At 37.5% G+C, this 16,677-nt stretch overlaps 1 protein-coding gene across 1 annotated transcript in view; it reads left to right on the forward strand.

The window, feature by feature from the left end:
• Positions 1-16,677, forward strand: part of THSD7B (thrombospondin type 1 domain containing 7B) — a gene marked incomplete at its 3' end in the record, with an annotated part of 851,308 nt that overhangs the window by 310,653 nt on the left and 523,978 nt on the right. Inside the window, exons 4-5 of the mRNA XM_081262010.1 lie at positions 2,729-2,977; positions 15,669-15,838. Coding sequence (XP_081118136.1) covers positions 2,729-2,977; positions 15,669-15,838 — 419 coding nt within the window. The remainder of the gene's footprint in view (positions 1-2,728; positions 2,978-15,668; positions 15,839-16,677) is intronic.

The raw sequence follows: 16,677 nt of genomic DNA on the forward strand, positions 1-16,677 counted from the left end.
TTCTAAAAATGCAAAAGCCTCACTTAGTGTAATTCCATGCACTTTACTTTTGTTGTTGGAGACTAGTGACTCAAGTGGGAACAGTCCAGTCTGTGTGAGAGATGGGAGTAGAATCTGGTAAGTGGGAAGAACCAAGCCACCACTTCTACCACAGAGAACTAAATCCTGCTGGACTTTATAGGAAGTCGAAAGTCCATCTTGTAAATTGAAACTCGTTTCTCAAAACATGTACACATTGAAAAACTTTATTAAGTTTATGCATTAGTTTGCTCAGGCTGCCATAATAAATGGCACAAACTGGATGGATAAACAACCAAAATATGTTTCCCATATTTTGGAATCTGGCAGTACAAAATGGAGGTGTTAGAAACACTCCTTTCTTAGACCTCTCTCTTTCAATTTGTGGCTATCTTCTCTGTGACTTTTCTTGATTTTTCTTCTGTGTCCCTGTGTCCTAATATTTTCTCATAGGACACCAGTCATTTTGTGTTAGACCCACCTTAATGCCTCATTTTTAATCAATCACCTCTTCAAAGACCCTATCTCCAATAATGGGGTTGCATTTTGAGTTCCTGAGGGTTAGAACTTAGTTTATAATGGTTTCAGAAAAGTCAAAACCTAGAAACTTCTTGTTGATTGACAGTTTTCTATTGTGTCACACTGAAGAATGAGGTGGTTCCCTTACTCCACTCCACAGTACCCCAAACAGTGACAATACATTTTTTGGGTATAGTTTTGAAGGAGACATTCTTCCTAGTGCATTTTTACTCCAGGTCCCCCAAATACCACATTGGATTAATGGCAAAGAAATGTATACTGCTCTTTTCATTTTAGAATTACTTATATGATCTAAATAGATTGTACAAAAGTAAATATTGCACCAAAATTTAGTTTTATGTCATTTTTCTCTTTTTCTATTGGAATGACCTATTAACTATCAATGGCTTACTGATGGAAATCTCACTATAATTTATTCATCAACGTGGACAAGTATGAACTTGTTTTACTCCCTTCTGATTACTATCTTTTGTAAATAGTAGCTCCTTTATATGTGAGTTTTTCCATGTTAGGAACCCGGAAGCAATTTAAAACTTCTCTCTCTGAGCACATATGGAGGGGCCATTATTAAATTGTAGCCTCTTATTCTACCAGAGTTCACAGGCTCAATTTTGGAAGTCAGCATTAGAATATTGACTTTCTTTGGTATACATTTCTATGAAAACTATACTTTTTCTCCCAAAGTAATGGATGCCTTTGAGTAAATAATGAAAGGCTAACAATGAAGTGATGAAAAGAATGCCAATTAATGTTTGAAATATTATATTTGCTATGAGTTTGATTTTATTGATTTTATACAGTCCAATCCATGTTTCTTAGGCCATGATGTGAAACCTTTCTAGGCTGGCTTTTGAAGAACTCTCATAATATCTATCTGATTTCTTAGTTTCAGCAAAACAAATTAGCTTTTAGTGTTTCCCAAGAGACCTTGTAAAGGTTTAACAGTTCATCCTCAGGGGTTAGGAAGAAAGGATTTGATTTATAGCAGTTGCCAATTTCTGTAGTGTAAATATTCCCACCTTGGCCAATTTCAGGTTACATAAATATAGTCAAGTGTCTTGCAAAATTCCTAAAAGTTAAACAGTTGGCTCTTGGGAGATGTGTAGCCAGCTCCAGTATTTCCGTTTTCATGATGTATGATTTCAAGGCTTGCATATGCTGCCCCTTGACTTATAATAGTGTTTTCTTTGTGCCTAAGAAGCTTCCATTTATCTTTAAAATTGCAGGTCAGATATCCTTCTCCCTAAGCACTCCCTGTCTGCCCCTGGGTTCATCTCCACTTTACCAGTGCTGGTGCTCTTCCTCATAAATGCTTTTATGTTGGCTTCATCACCATGTCACATTATCTCATCCCTTTATTTATATTTTACAATTAAGCTCTCAGTCTACTTGTTTTCACTCAATTTTTGCAGATGAGGAAATTGATGCTCAGAGCCTAACAGTGTGAGGAAACAATCAATACCCTATTTTAAAAATTTCTAAATATTTATAGGAATAGGTAGATGACTCTAAAGCTTCCCTTAACTGTTTGGAGAAGAACAGGTTATATAGCCTTTCTGGACTTAAATTTTCTAATCTGCAAAATGAAGATAATAAAATCTAAGTTCCTGTAATTGTTGTGGCCTGTGAAATGCAACACAGTTGGGAACCAGTCAATAAATGGTAATAGTGGGCTGCATCCTCAGTGAAACACCCTCTTAAGGACTTCTGTTGTTTCTGATAATGCTCTGAACAGGGATAAGATGTACCCACCTTCCATGTGTATTTTGCTGAAGTAAGAGAGCTTCATTGGTTCCAGTAAAATAGAGTATACAGTCTTTTTTTTTTTTTTTTGGTTCCAGGGATACTTAACCAAGGAGCCACACCCGAGCGCTTTTTTAATTTTTTTTTTTGAGATAGGTTTTTGCTATATTGAGGCAGACTTTAAACTTGTGATCTTCATGCCTTAGCCTTCTGAGTCACTGGAATTACAGGCATGCACCTAGAGTACACATTCTTAAAAGTGATGTCCTCTAGTATGCTATCATTGATGCACTGTTAAGAAGTAAATATCTTCTTCTTTAAAGCTTACACTAAATTTAAATTTTTTTCTTCTCATGGTCAGAACTTAATATTATGTTGATTGCATCCATTTCATCTTGTCCTCATGTTTTCTGCTGTTGTCCTTCAGCCTTTGTATGCAGGACTCCTTCCCACTGACTGTTCAGCCTTGCCTCATGCCAAAAGACTGTGAAACCTCCGAGTGGACCTCCTGGAGCCCCTGCTCCAAGACATGCCGTTCAGGGAATCTATCACCAGGATTTAGGAGCAGGAGCCGGAAGGTGAAGCACATTGCAATTGGGGGTGGAAAGGAGTGTCCAGAACTTCTAGAGAAAGAGGCCTGCATTGTTGAAGGAGACCTTCTGCAACCATGTCCCAGGTAGTGTGCATTCTTTGGTACGAACATTTTTATTTTATTTTATGACTTCATTTGGAGTGGTGGTAGGGATGTTGACAATAATAAAATTAGCTAAGACTCACTTATTGAGTCTTTCCTTGGTATAGAAGTTCCATACTTGACATTATAGGGTGGTGAGTTAAGAGCATGGGTTTTGATGCCGACTCCTTGTGTTCAAGTCCTGCTTCTGTGGCTTTCTAATTATATAGATTTAATCCAGTTACTTAATTCTAGTGCCTTGCTTTACTCATCTACAAGCAGTTCTTACTTCACCTAGTACTTGGCACATAGTAAATGCTTAGTAATTATTAGTTCTTATTATCTGACATGGCACACCTAACTCTAATAAAAACCTCTGAAACCTTCATACTAATTTTGAATGAGTCCATTAATGGCCATAGAGTTTAAATAATTCCTAAGGTTGCATTCTTAATGAGTGACAGCACTCTGGTTATAGTGCATTTTTGGCTGCAAATCTTACTGCCGTTCCGTGGCATGATTTCTATTCCAGAATCCTTAGGGAGCTAGAGGGAAAAAAGGGTTAACTATTAATAACTATATTTCAACATGTTGGTATCAGTTATAGTTTGCCAGATTATATTTCACCAGATAAAGGCCTCCTGTGTATACTCCTTTAGATTGTTGGCTTACTGGGGGCCAGGTAGGTCTGATACTAGCAGATCTTGTTTTTTTTTTTTAATATTTTATCAGTTATTGATGTACCTTTATTTATTTATTTGCTTATATGTGGTTTTATTTGTTATATCTGAGACTTGAACCCAGTGCTCCCACATGTTAGGCAAGCGCTCTACCACTTAGCCACAACCCCAGCCCCCAGATGTTGATTTAAACTGGCTGTTCATAAGTCTGTTAAGATTGGATTTGTGGTAATTTCTGCTGGACATCTGCCCTCAACTTTAAAAAAAATTAAATTATAGATGGACATGATACCTTTATTTTATTTATTTATTTTTATATGGTACTGAGGATCCAACCCAGGGCCTCATATGTGATAGGCAAGTGCTCTGCCATTGAGCTACAACTCCAGCCCCTGAACTTTATCTTTTAAACTCTTATCAATTTAAAATAATTTAAAATAAATATTTTTCATATTTTATGGCCTTAATAACATTTAAGAATCATGCCATCAAACAAAAGCAAAAACAAGGCAAAAGCAGTTTCTTGGGTGAATTAATTATTTGGTGTCGTGGGAAGGGCGGATGGGTTATAAACCCAACAGGTGTGCTTGATGGGCTGAACCTGGCTGTTCCTTAACCCTGAAATAATGTATTTTGAGGTAAGGGTTAGAAAGGCAAGTTTCTGTTGTGAGATTCTTTGTCATTCCATCCTTCACTTCACAAGTGGAATCAGTTTTGATTGGAGTTGATTTTTGTTCCAAAAGACTTCTTACTTTACATGCAGAGGCGGTGAATGAAGTTCATGATCGTTTACACACTAACCCACAGTCTCACAGAATTCTTCTCTTTGTGTTCATTATATATCCACCTTTCCAAACACTAATTTTTTAGCAAACAAAGACTTGGAAAGGGCATGTTTCTGGGGTCTCTGTCCCTTTTGAAAGTGGATATACTTGAATTAAAATTGCATCTCCATGACTTACTAGCTGTGTGAACTTAAACAAGCTCTACAATATCCCTAAGACATTTCACATTTCAGTAGAATGTGTCTAAAAATATTGTTTGTGGTACAGGGTTGAAAAATGATACCAGATACATAGCATGCCAGGCCCAGTGCTTGGCATACAGGGCCACTAATAAAGGGGTGACCATTATTGTTGCTATTTGCAGGTGGACTTTTTTTCCTCAATAAAGAGAACCCCTCCTTTCCTTGGACTGCATGCTATATTCATTTCATGAGATAGAAACTTATTTCTTCTGGGTAATATGAAAATTCTTTTTTTCCTATGGAAGTTTAATTCAGAAGTTTTCTCAATGATTGGCAGGCAGGGATGGATTCTGGGTTAAATAGCATTGTATTTGTGCCTATGTACTTTATTCTTTTCATGGAATGGCAAGTGCCTACTTCCTGCCATTTCAATAGTTTGTTTATCAGTAGACTTACCCCCTTTTTTTTCCTCAATAACTATTATTATTCTGTTGAAGTCAGAGTAAAACTTTCCTGATGATGCTAAGAAAGTTGGGTTGCATTTATATTTGTTAAACTATGCCTATCTTTCATTGAGTATTTATAGTGGACCAACAATTATAACACATTTAGAAATTAACTAAATATAAAGACTATTTAGAGTAATGACAGTTTATAATCCAAATGGGGAAATTTTGTGAGTGAGGATGTGTAAACCGACATTGTTAAGATTCGGTTTAAGCTGTCTCTGTTGAGATGGACTGCATTCTCCCTTGAATGAATTTTTCCTCCTTTACCCCAAAACACATCTCTCCCTTGAGATACTCTGCAATCTTCCTTGAATGTGTATCTACCTTCCTAAATAAATCTGTGTCTCTGAGAAAAACAAACAGTTTCAGCTGAAGTCCTTTTGGCCCTTAAGTCAGTGTTCTTCCCAGTACATCACACTGATTCTCATATAGGCTCAGTGAAGACTGCACCAAAATAACCAAGATAAGAAGAGGATATATATATATATATATATATATATATATATATATATATATATATATGCATATATATATATATATACATGCATACACACATGCATATGTATATGCATATATGTATGTATATATGTATATACACACTCAGCTGATGAGGGGAAAACATTTCCAAAGTATAGTAGAGATGTTCTTTATTCCCTACGTATTAGTGTGTGTGTGTGTGTGTGTGTGTGTGTGTGTGTGTATATATATACATATATATATATGTATATATATACACACAAAATATATATGCAGTTATATATTAGGATATATATTATATGGAATATATATTTTGTATTTATATCTTATATAGAAGAAAAGGATATATATTATACATACATATATATATGTTCATAATTAGATGCACCATCTTTTACTCCAAAAAGTTTGGAATTATAATAATTTGATATGTATGCAAGATGAATTTATTTATTTATCTTCATTTTTTTATTTAGATTTTGTTTTTATATTTTTTATTTTTATTTATTTATTTTTAGACATAATGATCTTCATTTGATTGATCCTTAATGTCTGAAAATTGAGACTGGCAAATTTCACTGGTGATGAACCTGGCCCCCTAATTCTATTTTTTGGAAATGGTGCTGATTTGGGGATTTAGTAAAAACAAAACAAAAAAACCTTTTCACATGATGAATCTTTAGGAAGTAGTTGTCTTGGAGAATTCACTGAAATATCAACCCCTGCATTTTCTGTTGAGAATGATGTGTAAACTAATGATTTTACTTGGTTGTCGGAAGAAGAATGAATAAATAATAGCAACAAAATTAACATCAGTTGACATTCTTATTTGTCTGAAACCTGAGCTGTGGCCTCTACCACAGGAAAGATATACCACACAGAATAAAGGTGTGCATTAACTTCTGTTTCTAGTTTGACATCAGTGATTGAAATTCATTGTGAACAAGGCAAATGGAAACAGAAATCTATTAGGGAACGGAAATACCCATTATCCTTTCCCAGAATTCATGAGCAATTCTTATGCATCAAACATTTAATTCACTCCATTTCTCCCCAGCAGGTAAATGTACATTTCTCTTGAGTCTTCATATTATTTTTTCAACTGTCTCAGAATGTGCTTTGGCTTTTACCCTCTGTCATGTTTGCAATTGAAGATATGTTGTTCATTCATTCAACAAATACACATTGAGCTCTTGCTTTATGCCAAGTACTATGTTAAGTGTTTGGAGTATTTCAGAGAATACCGTAGACTAATTTCCCTCCCCGTGTGAAACTTAATGAAGATAATGAGTAAACTATACACTTGATGTATATGTTATGGAAAAATATAAAATACTGGAGCAAGGTAAAAGTAAAAGCTTCTGGAATGCTGTGATGGGAGTCAGCACAGGTTATAGAATTACACAGGGCCATTAGAGAAGCCGCATTTGAACAAACAGGGTTTGAGGAGGGGATTGGTATTTAAAAGCAGTGAGTAAATTAGCTACTCAGGTGATGAGGAGAAAACATTCCAAGGTATAGTAGAGAAGTTCTTTAGTCCCTACCTATTAGTATTCTTCAGTTGCTTAGCTCTTTGGGACAGTCTCATCAGCCGGGCTCTCTTCACCAGCATTTTAACTATGAATCCTGCATGTCAGTCCCTGTGGCATGATAATCAAGGAATGTAACCAAGAGGAGTCCATCATAGAATTACTCTCTGGAACCAGTCGACATTGCCTTGGAACAAGTGACTAAACCTGAAAGGACACAGAGACCCATCTATGTTATGCTGATGCCAAAGATTTAAAATGACATGGGAGTTAGCACTGGGTAGCCTTAAGTTTGTTTCAAAGGTGTGGGTTTTGACCAAAACTCACAGACCCCAGAAACTTCTTCCTCCAGCATTACACAGTTGACTGGTGATTTTATGCTCCCCTACCCCATCTACAACATGACACTTAACACTCACAGAGTATATTGGAGATGGGGAATGGATATGAGAGAGTCACTTGTCACTCTCCACTTTCACTCTTGCTGTGGTTCTTTGTGATTACTGGCATTGTCCTCTGTCCCCAAACACTGAGAAAAATTCAGTGTGTGAGATGCCTTGCACTTGGTTCTTTCCTGTGTCCCGATTAACATCTAAAGCATGAGCCCTTATGTCTCAACCAAGGGGAAGGAGAAATGTATTTTAACACCTGAAAGGTTGAGACAGCTTTGTTTACTAGACAGGATAAAGACAAGTGGCACAGGACTGTAATGTTTTAAATGCGTCATGTCACAGGTCTGAGACACAACCTGATTCTGGGACAGCTGTGTCTCAAGATCCCTTGTGTTTAACCAGAGAACTCCAGTGTAACTGGAACCACTGTGACTAACACATACGAATATTGATAAAATGTCAACTGCAGACATCTTTCTCAGAAGTGACACCTCAGATGACCCGCCAGCAACTTCTACCACCCCATAGGGAGGCAGCTGTTTTCATGTGAAAATGGCTGTTCTATCTCTTAGATGATAATTTTAAAGTTCAAAATTGAATAGGAGACAGCATTATTAAATGGTGACAGTGACCAATGCAGAGTAAAACCCTTAAGAAAATCTCAAGGCAAAAGTTTGATGGCTGACAAGTATTACATAGATAGACTGTGATATCACTATACAGAAAAGCCAATTTGTTAAAAATCCCTTGTATGCTTTGGTCTGGCACTGAATAGATAGGCTCTTTTAATCCATGCTTCCTGTTTCTTGTATGTATGAATTGATCCTAATTATGGGAAGGCTTGAAATTCTTTACAAAAATTCTGTCTGTGCAGACTAATGCTGATAGATTTCTCTGGGCCCCTTGCACACACACATAACCCATTGATTTGCTTGTTATATAACCAGCCTGGTTCTCCTTGACATCTTTTTGAGGCATTGAACTCAATTTTAGATTTTCTAGATGGATTTATTCTTCTTAAGAAAATTCTGGAGATTAGTTGATGGAATTTTTGGATGAGTATTCATACCAGAGGTGGTGCCCAGGAAAGAATGGAGAATGAGAACCTGCCTCAATTATGTGCTCCCTTTGCCAGTTGAAACAGAGGAACATGTCTTTGAGGTGATGTTTGCTCAACACCTACTTGGGCCTGCCGCTGTGTTAATCACCAGAGAATTCAGAGAACTGATATTTTCAGTCACTTGGCTTATTTATGTTAGGAATCTTTTATACTTTACTGTTTCAGAATAGAACACACAAAATATTATCACCGTGTTCACTAAGAATGTTTAGTGGTTGGTAATGTTGTCATCCATCACCTCACACATGTGGATGTAAGCTATTTTGTCTCTTTTTTTTTCCCCCTCCATTTTCAAGTAGCGCCTAGAAAAAGTACCCATCTCATAGTAAATGCTCAATAAACACTGGATAAATGAATACATGTTTGAGTGTAGCACCCCAGAACAGTACTGCTCACAAAGTACTTTACTCCATGCAAAGAGCTATTAAATAATGAGCACAAAGGACTCAGAGGTGTTTTTCCAAAGAGAAGATGAAATTTACATCATCAAGGAGATCAAATAAGGGAATCTATCCAGGACAGGAATGGACATGTGAAGCTTGCTGTGGTCCAGAATGGTCCTCATGCTCCTGCTGACATTGTGTCTGGTTTTCCAGGTGAAAATCATGGTTATAAGAGTTGCTTCAGGAAGGGTGAGGATAGAGTTTGCCTTCAGACACATCACCAACTGCGTTTTCTGAATCTTCTCCCATTGATTTCTATCACTGTACCTAATGTCTTCCATGTAACAGGGATTCACAGAAGGACTGTCGAATGAATTAAGGGATTCCTTTAGAAAGTGCTGGTTTTATTTAGGTAAGCAGCTTTTCTGCAGCAGTAGAGGATTGGAGGAAGTCTAACCTCAGGAGAATCTGGTTTAGGAAAGGAATAGCAGTTTTTAAACCTTTTTATTGGGTCGGTCTGTTCCGGTGTGTGTTGTTTCATGAGTCCCCATCAGGCCACTTGAAGTCCTCCTGGATGGAAGATTTGTTCCCTAGTTAGTCTAAGAAAGTTAACGTACTGTTAAGTGCTGTGCATAGAGATAGAAGTCCATTAATAATACATATGTGGAGTTTGGCAAGCAAAGCCATCTGCTGAAGAGCAAAGAGCTTTACACTTCAGAGTGGCTTTCCATAATCAATAGCCCCACTCTACCCAATAAAAAATTACTGGAGCATAAAATGCATGAAGCTTGATCAGTTCCCTTTATTTTGGTTGTCTGTTCAGCAAAATATGACAAGTTAATTCTTTTCTAAATGCCTTTACAACTTTAAAAGGACAACAGACATTATCATAAATTAGTCATGCTGCAGTACACTGATTTTTAATATACACACACATTTAATTTGAATACCTTGCACTAGCATTTCAGCCCAGGAGTGTTTGCAAATCTATATGTGCTCAGTCAAAACATGACTATTAACTGATGCAATTATTCTTTCAATCTGCCATCATTAAATCACTTAAGATTCTATTCCATGTTGCTGTGCTTTAAATCTAAGCCTTCGGAAGAAGGAAAAAAGAAAGCCACACTTGGTAAGCAATTCTAAGACTTATAAAAGTGACAATGCTTGGATTCTAAAGGGCAGAGGTTGCTGTAAATATGTGCTAGTCTGGGCATCTTATTGCTATTAGAATTACTTTCTGTCACATTAATAGGATGAAGGCCTTTTAAGAATAGTCATTGAATGTGCCAACTTTCCTAATTTAGACTTTGATAATTTAAGCTAGCTCTACTTATTGCTTCACAGCAATGAATTCTTTACTTCTGTCTCCCTTCCCCCTCTCAATTTAGGGACTAGTTTAATTATGACTCTCTGGATCGCACAGCATGACTCCCAGGAAGCCAAGCTGGAAATCTAAGTTATTTAATTCCAAAATCTTGAGTAGGCTTTCTTAATCCAAAATTTGTTTCCTGTATCTCTTGATGAGGATATATATTTCCACAGTTAGAATATCTCTTTCTTTGAGTTAATCTCTGTTTCTTTTTTTAAGCTACATATATATCTCCTGAGAATGGATAGCATATTAAATCTTAACTGTTTCTACCTCGTGTGGATACATTTATTGACTATTTCCTAAGAGTACACTTAAAATAAGAAGAAATATGAAGAAGTTGGGTAATGAGTTTCAGGTACCAGGAGAAAAGTTATAATATATGATTGTTCTGATGTTGGGGATTTAGTTCCCTTCACTGGACTGTGTGACTTAAGTACTCAGTGCCAAGAAATCACACTGCTAATATGTGGGGCAAAACAACAACAACAACAACAAAAAACATTGAAGTCATTCATCACTTCTTTCTTTCTTTCTCTCCAATCCCATTTCTAATCTATTAAAAGATTGATTCCTCCTTTAAAATATATCCAAGATCTAATCCCTGCCCACCATGCTCACTCTTATTGCTACAGCTGAAGCTGACATAATCTCTAGACTTCCAGAGGCCTCCATAATTCTCTGGCTTCACCTCCCCATTCTCCACCCAGTAGTCAGGATGGTGCTTTGAAAGGTTAAATTGCAACACCATGTCAACATTTTCCCCAAACCATCACATGATTTCCCATTGTGTTTGAAAAATACAATCCTTACTTGGACATGCAAGGTTCTGTATATGGCCTGACTCTTGACTCGTCCTCATGTCCTGTCTTTGCTCCTGGACCCTGATACCCTTGCCTCAGTCACACTGGCTTCGTACTGTCCCTAGGGCATGCCCAGCACTCTCCCTCCTGGACATTGGAACACACTCCTCTCTCTGCCTAGAACACTTCCTGTCCACCTAGTCTTGTGCTCATTTTATTCAGGACTCTGAGGATTTTCCTGGACCATGGCTCCCCTCTGCAGGTTATCTGATGCTATGTTATGTATTGTTGCATTTTTGCCTGACTATCCCACTAGAAGACAGTCCTCCAAGGTCAGGGACTTTGTCATGCAGACTGTCATCCATCCCTACTGCTTGAAATCATCCTCATGGCATAGGTGGAACTCAAGAATTCCTTGTTGAAGGAAAGGATGAGTGAGTGATTCATTTGCTATTTGGGATGGACTGTTTCTTTTTGTAAAGCCGCCTGCTTCTTAACTCCTTTCTGGCTTCAGTCTCTTAACATATCTTTATCTTAACTGAAATGTCACTATAGCAGTTGTCTTCTCTGCAGATTCAGAATTTTGAGTTGTTAGCATTCTCCTTCTTGGAGGTTTGGGGTTTCAGAGTGGCTGACAGTGGGTATGCTTCTCACTGACAGGAGGGACATGGAAATCACTCCCACCTAATGGACCCCAGGATTACCTAACACTCTGAATGATCGGGGGGCTGTATGCAGTGTTTGTGTTTGATTTCAGTGCTTTAAAGGGGCATTCACCTTTAGAAATTTGACATGTGTGTTTGAATTTTTATTATTAGTGGGAATTTGAATTTTTATAATTAGGGATTCCTTTATTTGACTTACCTTTGGTTTTATTTCTAACTTACAATTGTCTCCTAAAAATGCTAAAATTAGTGGGTCTGTTTTACCATAGTGCTGTAACCATAACATGTATGGCCATGAAATATTCTTAAAAACTGTTTGTGTGTGAGAGTGGAAGAAAAATATTTTAGCAGTATGAAATATTATGTGATATTGACAGTTGTCACAATATCATTATCACCAACAGAAGGTACACACACACACACACACACACACACACACACACTGTTTTTCAGTCAAATCAATGGTGCACTTTATCCAAGTCATACCAATATTTTTTGTTCATGTCATAGTGAAACAAGTGGCTCTCTATTGTTTCCTGAAGCCCTGATTGGACTTCATGGGTTGTCCATTCACTGTTTTATTCACCAGAATGCCATTTCATTAAGAAGATATGCTTTAGAATCAGATCCACCTGACTTTGAACCCTATTCTTCCCTTTACTTTTACGACCTTGGAAGAGTTACCTACTCTTTATACCAATTATTTTATCTGTAAAAGAGGAAGTGATATTTTTATCATGGGTTGTTAGGAGATTAAATGAAGCAATGCACCTAAACTCATTGGTGCAGTCCCTGGAATAGAATAAACAGTCCAAAAATGTTGGCTGTTATTTTTATTACTTGAAGGATCTGTTATGATACCCTAGTAGCCAAATAAATAAATGCCATGTTTACTTTATTCAGACAGACACTTTGTAAAAAGCAATTGATCCTGCACACTTGCAAGGGTGGGGAGCCACAAAGATTGATTCATTTCTTTATTCCATGTTCATCTGCTCAACTTGAAGCATTCACACAGCCAACTTCAAAGTGCTTCTCACTACTAAGAGGTGGGACTCTGGTCTTTGAGGCTCTCCATGTTTCCCCTCCTAAGCAGGAGGACAAAATGAGGACGTGTTGGAAGGCATCAGAGTGGCCTGGTCTTTGACACAGGCTTAGTCATTAAAGCGAGTGTCCCGGGCATCAAGAAGCCAAGTTTTCCGGAGGCCAGAGGACTGTCATTGTAACAGCTTCTAAAGGAGAAGGGGAGTAACGTTTAGCTGAGCGGACTCCTTTGATTTCTTATTCTGTCAGATCCTGAGACACTTTCTCAGGTTGGTGGCGTTCAGGGTGCTAGGTTTTTATGGCTGCCGGGTGATTTGTAACTAAACATAGATAGAGCCTTTGAAAAACATAAAATAAAAGAGGATGAGCAAGGGCTATGAAATGATCCACATTCAAAAAGGAGCATAGAAGTTTCTGACTGGGTGCTTTTTTTTTCCCCCTCGGCTTCTTGCTGGGTTGGCATTTTCTCGGAGGTAGTAAACAATAGTGATGGTGATAAATGTTCTAAATTTCTTTAGAGATTTTGCCAATTGCCGGTGAATGAAAGTTGGGTACTTTTGGTTAATGAACTACCGATAAGAGTTTTTGTTACTTTATATAAAACCATAGTCATTAAACTTTCCTTTTCATTTTTCTCTCTAATGATTTCCCAAATCCCTCCATTGCTAATTTTTATAAGGTCATGATAAATTAATTGAGAAAGCAATTTATATAGTATGGCCTATTCATTTCAAACAGGCAAACAAATTACCCTGACTTGCTATAATTCTAAAACTTTGTTTTTTTAATGCTCTGGTGAACTTTGGTCATCATAATGTATACTGTGGTAATCCTGGATCCCTAATATTAGGGCATCTGATGAAATTTTCATAAATCAAATGTTAAGAGTGTGTGTGTGTGTGTGTTTATGTGTGTGTGTCTGTCTGTCTGTCTTCTGAGGCAGCAAGGGGCAAATAGTACATGTAGAAGGATATAAGAAAGGGTATTGATATTTAGTGAATTTATAATCAGGGTCAAAGTTTGGTATTATTTTTAACATTTTATAAATGGGAAAAACAGAGGTTCATAAAAAGTCAAATTGGCAAAGCTCACATCCAGACCAGGTCAATTTGACACTAAAGCATGCTTGTCATCTATACCACATGGCCCCAGTTTGCAGGTCTTTCTTATTCTTGTACCATAGCAGCCCTGAAGTCACCTGCTGTATCCGACTCCTCTGGCTTTTTCCAGAGAGTTCTTCAGGGAAGTCCTTGAAGGGGAGGGTTCGAGAACTTAGTAACCATCCAGCAGTACAGACCCCAATCTGATTGCATTTACAGAGCTGCCTGTGTCCTGAGACTCAGAAACAAGAGGAACAAGTCCTCCACTTTGGTGACCATGCAGTTAGGATGAGAATTCTGTGAGAAGGAAGGGCCTCGGAGCTCTCCTCTGAAGAAGGGCTGTCTCTGGAGAGAACTGGTCCTCTCTTAATCCTAGGAATTAGAAACATATTGCTGTACCTACTCACCTGGCCGGAGTAGGACCTGAACTCCACCCTCCAAACTCTTCACGTACCCATGGATAAATTTTGAAGCCTGGAAAAGCCATGTGAGATTGAGGGAGAAAAATTGTGTTACAGCAAGCCCCAAAATGATTGTCTAAATCCTTTTTTTCTACAATGAGCTTTTTACAAGATGAATGGTTATCAGCTTTCAAGCTTTTTAGAATGATGTATTAATTGCAAGGGGTTTGGTCACTATTAGGTTTCTTAGGGATTTGCTTCCTTATTTTGATAGCTATTACTTGATTTCAATTTTAATCTAGTTTCTGTAAAGTCAGGGTCTTGGTGACGAAACTGTTCTTAAATTTTCGTTACTATTTCAGTAGTTGGGCTGTTGGCCTTTTTAAAAATTTTTTAATTTTTTAGTCTGTTGGTGTTTATGTGAAGGCTGTAGGATTATATTCATGCTTTGGGCTTTAGGAATGCTATAATAACCCACAAAAGAAAATTATTTCTGAAGTAATCATGCAGGTATGAATACAATGTGTGATAGTTCTGTTTCCTGTATGTTGTATACAAACTACATTGTGGGTTTCTGCCTTATTTGTGTGTGTGTGTGTGTGTGTGTGTGTTTGTGTGTGTGTATTAGAGAGTTTTCTAACCAATTATAAACCAGGAAGATATATTCCTGAGTCATATATAATACTCACTTATATATGCCTGCATATATAAGTGAGTATTCATCAGTTAAATACACTGTTTTAACTCATTTTAACATATACTCCTTTGTAGCAGGGAGTCAATTCAATGGATACAAAAATTTTCCTGCTTCAAAAAGACTGAAATGTAGAAGATCAGCTCTGCCTATTTGAAATAACATATTCACAAACTTCCTACATCCATATGGTACCCTGCTAATTAAAAAAGAAAGGCTAACTTTCACACACGGTCATCTGGAAGGTTGTGAAGGGTTTCTAGTTCCTTCCTCTAATTCTTCACTCTTTTTCATTTTTTTGGAGCTGAGACATACCCAATGTTTAGCTATATTAGTTTCGCTCTTCAGGTTATCATCCTGTGCTATTACAATGATGGACTACTGTGGTTTTCTTGGGACTACTAGGGATTAGTCATTCAATGCCAGTAGACTTCTTTATCCATAAAGACTTGGCCCTAGAGAGACTTTCATATATACTTGATGTCATGACTTGTTTTATTTAGAACTGTATATTTTCCTTATTGCCTCTTCTTCTTTTAAATAAATCAAACAAAACAGGTATTCCTGGAGAACCTCTGAGTGGAAAGAATGCCAAGTCTCCCCCCTCCTGGAGCAGCAGGACCCCCATTGGCATGTGACAGGACCTGTTTGCGGCGGTGGGATCCAGACCCGGGAGGTGTACTGTGCCCAGAGCACACCAGCAGCCACTGCACAGAGGGCCAAGGAAGGTAGGCAGCCAGTTCCTGGATAGATGGTGCTGCTGGTTGGAAGGGAAATCAACTCCAACACCATCTCCTAGTTACCTTCTTGATAAATGGACCCTTAGCATTTAAAAACTTAATATTTGTTTTGTTGACCATTTGCAAACTACCCCCAATTGTGGAATAAACAATAGTAATAATAATAACATCTCTCACCAAAGGTTTGTTGTGAAATTTAAGGGAACAAAAGTACCAAAGGTGTGTAGGGTAAATGGATGCGACATGCTAAGAGACTGGTGTGCTAAAGTGAGACTACTGGTAATGAATGAATAGCATTTGTTTTTCTCCCCAGAGTATTTTTTTTTTAATTTTGTGAGTGTGTACATTTCTACAGGCATATCCCTTTCAAGTGTCAAAGAGCCACTTTTTATAAAAAAATTTGTTTGTAAAGCAAAAGAAGGGGAAGTGGAGGAGTAGCTTTCTCCATATAAAACTCTCTCTTAGACAAATACAACCTCAGCACTAGTCCCTTTGTTGCAAAGTTTAGGTGAGTGATAGCATGTAGAGTCCTGGAAACCTGCTTCAATTTAGGCAGGTCAATGGATTAAAAAGCCAAGCACGGACAGCAATACTTCTATCCTAGAAAAATGTGTGGCCTCTTCCAGCCATGTTGGAGAACATGGGCAGTGCCTATACAGAATTGGTAAAGGTAAGACGTTTCCTTGGACTTGCCGAGCATGAGTACACCCTTACGCTGTGGACTTTGTTTAGGATGGAAGGTGAAAGCTTTCTTGGTGTGGTAAAGCATGCCTTTTATTTAATTTATTTATTTATTTGGAGTTGGAGAATATCATGTCAAGTGAAGT

Source organism: Spermophilus citellus (genome assembly GCF_964194105.1).
Source record: "Spermophilus citellus genome assembly, chromosome: 11".
NCBI classification, from domain to species: Eukaryota; Metazoa; Chordata; class Mammalia; order Rodentia; family Sciuridae; genus Spermophilus; species Spermophilus citellus.